Source organism: Ailuropoda melanoleuca, chromosome 16 (assembly GCF_002007445.2).
Source record: "Ailuropoda melanoleuca isolate Jingjing chromosome 16, ASM200744v2, whole genome shotgun sequence".
In the NCBI taxonomy this organism is placed as follows: domain Eukaryota; kingdom Metazoa; phylum Chordata; class Mammalia; order Carnivora; family Ursidae; genus Ailuropoda; species Ailuropoda melanoleuca.
The window spans coordinates 77,215,570-77,217,441 of NC_048233.1; the positions used below are offsets into that span (position 1 = coordinate 77,215,570).

Genomic DNA, 1,872 nt, shown 5'->3' on the forward strand with positions numbered 1-1,872 from the left:
ATCAAGAATTGTGAGCCCCATCCTAGAGATTCTGACTCAGAAAGTTGGTGATGGGGTTAGAGAATTTGCATCCCTAACAACTTCTCAGGCACTCATGCTGCTACTGGTTTGGGGACTATACTTCTGAGAGTCACTGATCTATGTCAACTTGGCAGCAGCCTATGAAGGCTCTTTCTTCTCAGTTTCTCTTTTCCATTCAGTTCTACTTTTCAGAACTAACTCTTGGTTCTTTATTCAACAGGAATCATGATGTTATCTGAAGGAAATCAAAGTATCATACCCACTTTTATTCTCTTGGGTTTTTCAGAATATCCAGCACTCCAGGTTCCACTCTTCCTGGTTTTCTTGTCTATCTATATGGTCACTACTGTGGGAAATTTGGGCATGATAATAATCATTAAGATCAATCCCAAACTCCACACCATCATGTATCTTTTCCTTAGTCACTTGTCCTTTGTAGATTTCTGTTTTTCCACCGTAGTTACACCTAAATTGTTGGAGAACTTGATCGTGGAAGACAGAACCATCTCCTTCTCTGGTTGCATTATGCAATTTTGCTTTACTTGCCTATTTGGAGTAACAGAAACGTTTATGTTAGCAGCGATGGCCTACGACCGTTTTGTGGCAGTTTGCAACCCCTTGCTCTATACCACCACTATGTCGCAGAAGCTTTGCTCTCTGCTGGTGGCTGGGTCTTACTCATGGGGTATAGTGTGTTCCCTGACGCTCACATATTTTCTTCTTGCATTATCCTATTGTGAGTCTAGCATCATAAATAATTTTATCTGTGACCACTCTGTAATTGTCTCTGTCTCCTGTTCGGACCCCTATATCAGCCAGATGCTGTGTTTTAGTATTGCCGTATTCAATGAGGTGAGCAGCCTTTTGATTATTCTGATGTCCTATATACTCATTTTTATCACTGTTATGAGGATGCCTTCCGCAAGTGGGCGCCGGAAAACCTTCTCCACCTGTGCCTCCCACCTGACAGCCATCACCATCTTTCACGGGACCATCCTTTTCCTTTATTGTATACCCAATCCTAAAACAACTTGGCTCGTAGTTAAAGTGGCATCTGTGTTTTACACAGTGATGATTCCCATGCTGAACCCTTTGATCTACAGCCTCAGGAACAAAGATGTGAAAGACACATTCAGAAGATTAGTTGTTGCAAAATTGCTTTGTCACTCAATATAATATTGTTGGAGTCATTATTTTATTTCTGAAAAAAAGACTTATTCACTATGCTAGAGACTGTTAACTCTTATAGTGCAGTTGATGATTCAAATCACTTTTCAACAGGGTATCAGTTCATATATCAAAGGCAGTACATTTTATGATTATTGATTTTATGTACATTAATTTTAGTGAAATAGCTCCAGACATGCAAACCAAAATTTAAAAAAATAAGATTATTTGATCGTATTATGTAATATTTGTAAGTTATTTGAAGTATTTTATCACTTAGTGTAATTTTATATGTATGTTTCCAAAATAAAACTAATTGCCCATTCACCCAATATGTGCATGCCTAGAATGGTTCCCCTAGAATTGCAATAAGGCTGCTCCTGTTCCAGAGATGGTTTTAGCAGGTGTTTCAGTTCACTGCACCTTATACAGAAGTGGACCTTTTGCTATTTGTTATATTGAATGGCAGAAGTTGACTTTTATTCGAGAAAATTTTAATGTACCCAAGCATACCTGGTCATTTAAATTTTAGCAAACATGTCATTATAATTCAATGGAAAAAGGATGATTTTCAACAAACAGTGCGGAAAGACTGGATATCCATTTTGATAAAGGAGGCTTAACTCATACCTCACACCACACACAACCATTAACTTGAATTCAATGAAATGGATCCCACTTCTA

At 38.1% G+C, this 1,872-nt stretch overlaps 1 protein-coding gene across 1 annotated transcript; it reads left to right on the top strand.

The window, feature by feature from the left end:
* The first annotated feature begins 246 nt into the window (after positions 1-246).
* Positions 247-1,197, top strand: LOC100477364 (olfactory receptor 5D13). The gene has a single exon (XM_002930044.2). The coding sequence runs from the start codon at positions 247-249 to the stop codon at positions 1,195-1,197; it is 951 nt and encodes a 316-aa protein (XP_002930090.2).
* Positions 1,198-1,872: the final 675 nt, after the last annotated feature.

Bases quoted from the DNA above. Each gene is read 5' to 3' on its own strand.
- LOC100477364 (XM_002930044.2), top strand. From the start codon at position 247: ATGATGTTATCTGAAGGAAATCAAAGTATCATACCCACTTTTATTCTC.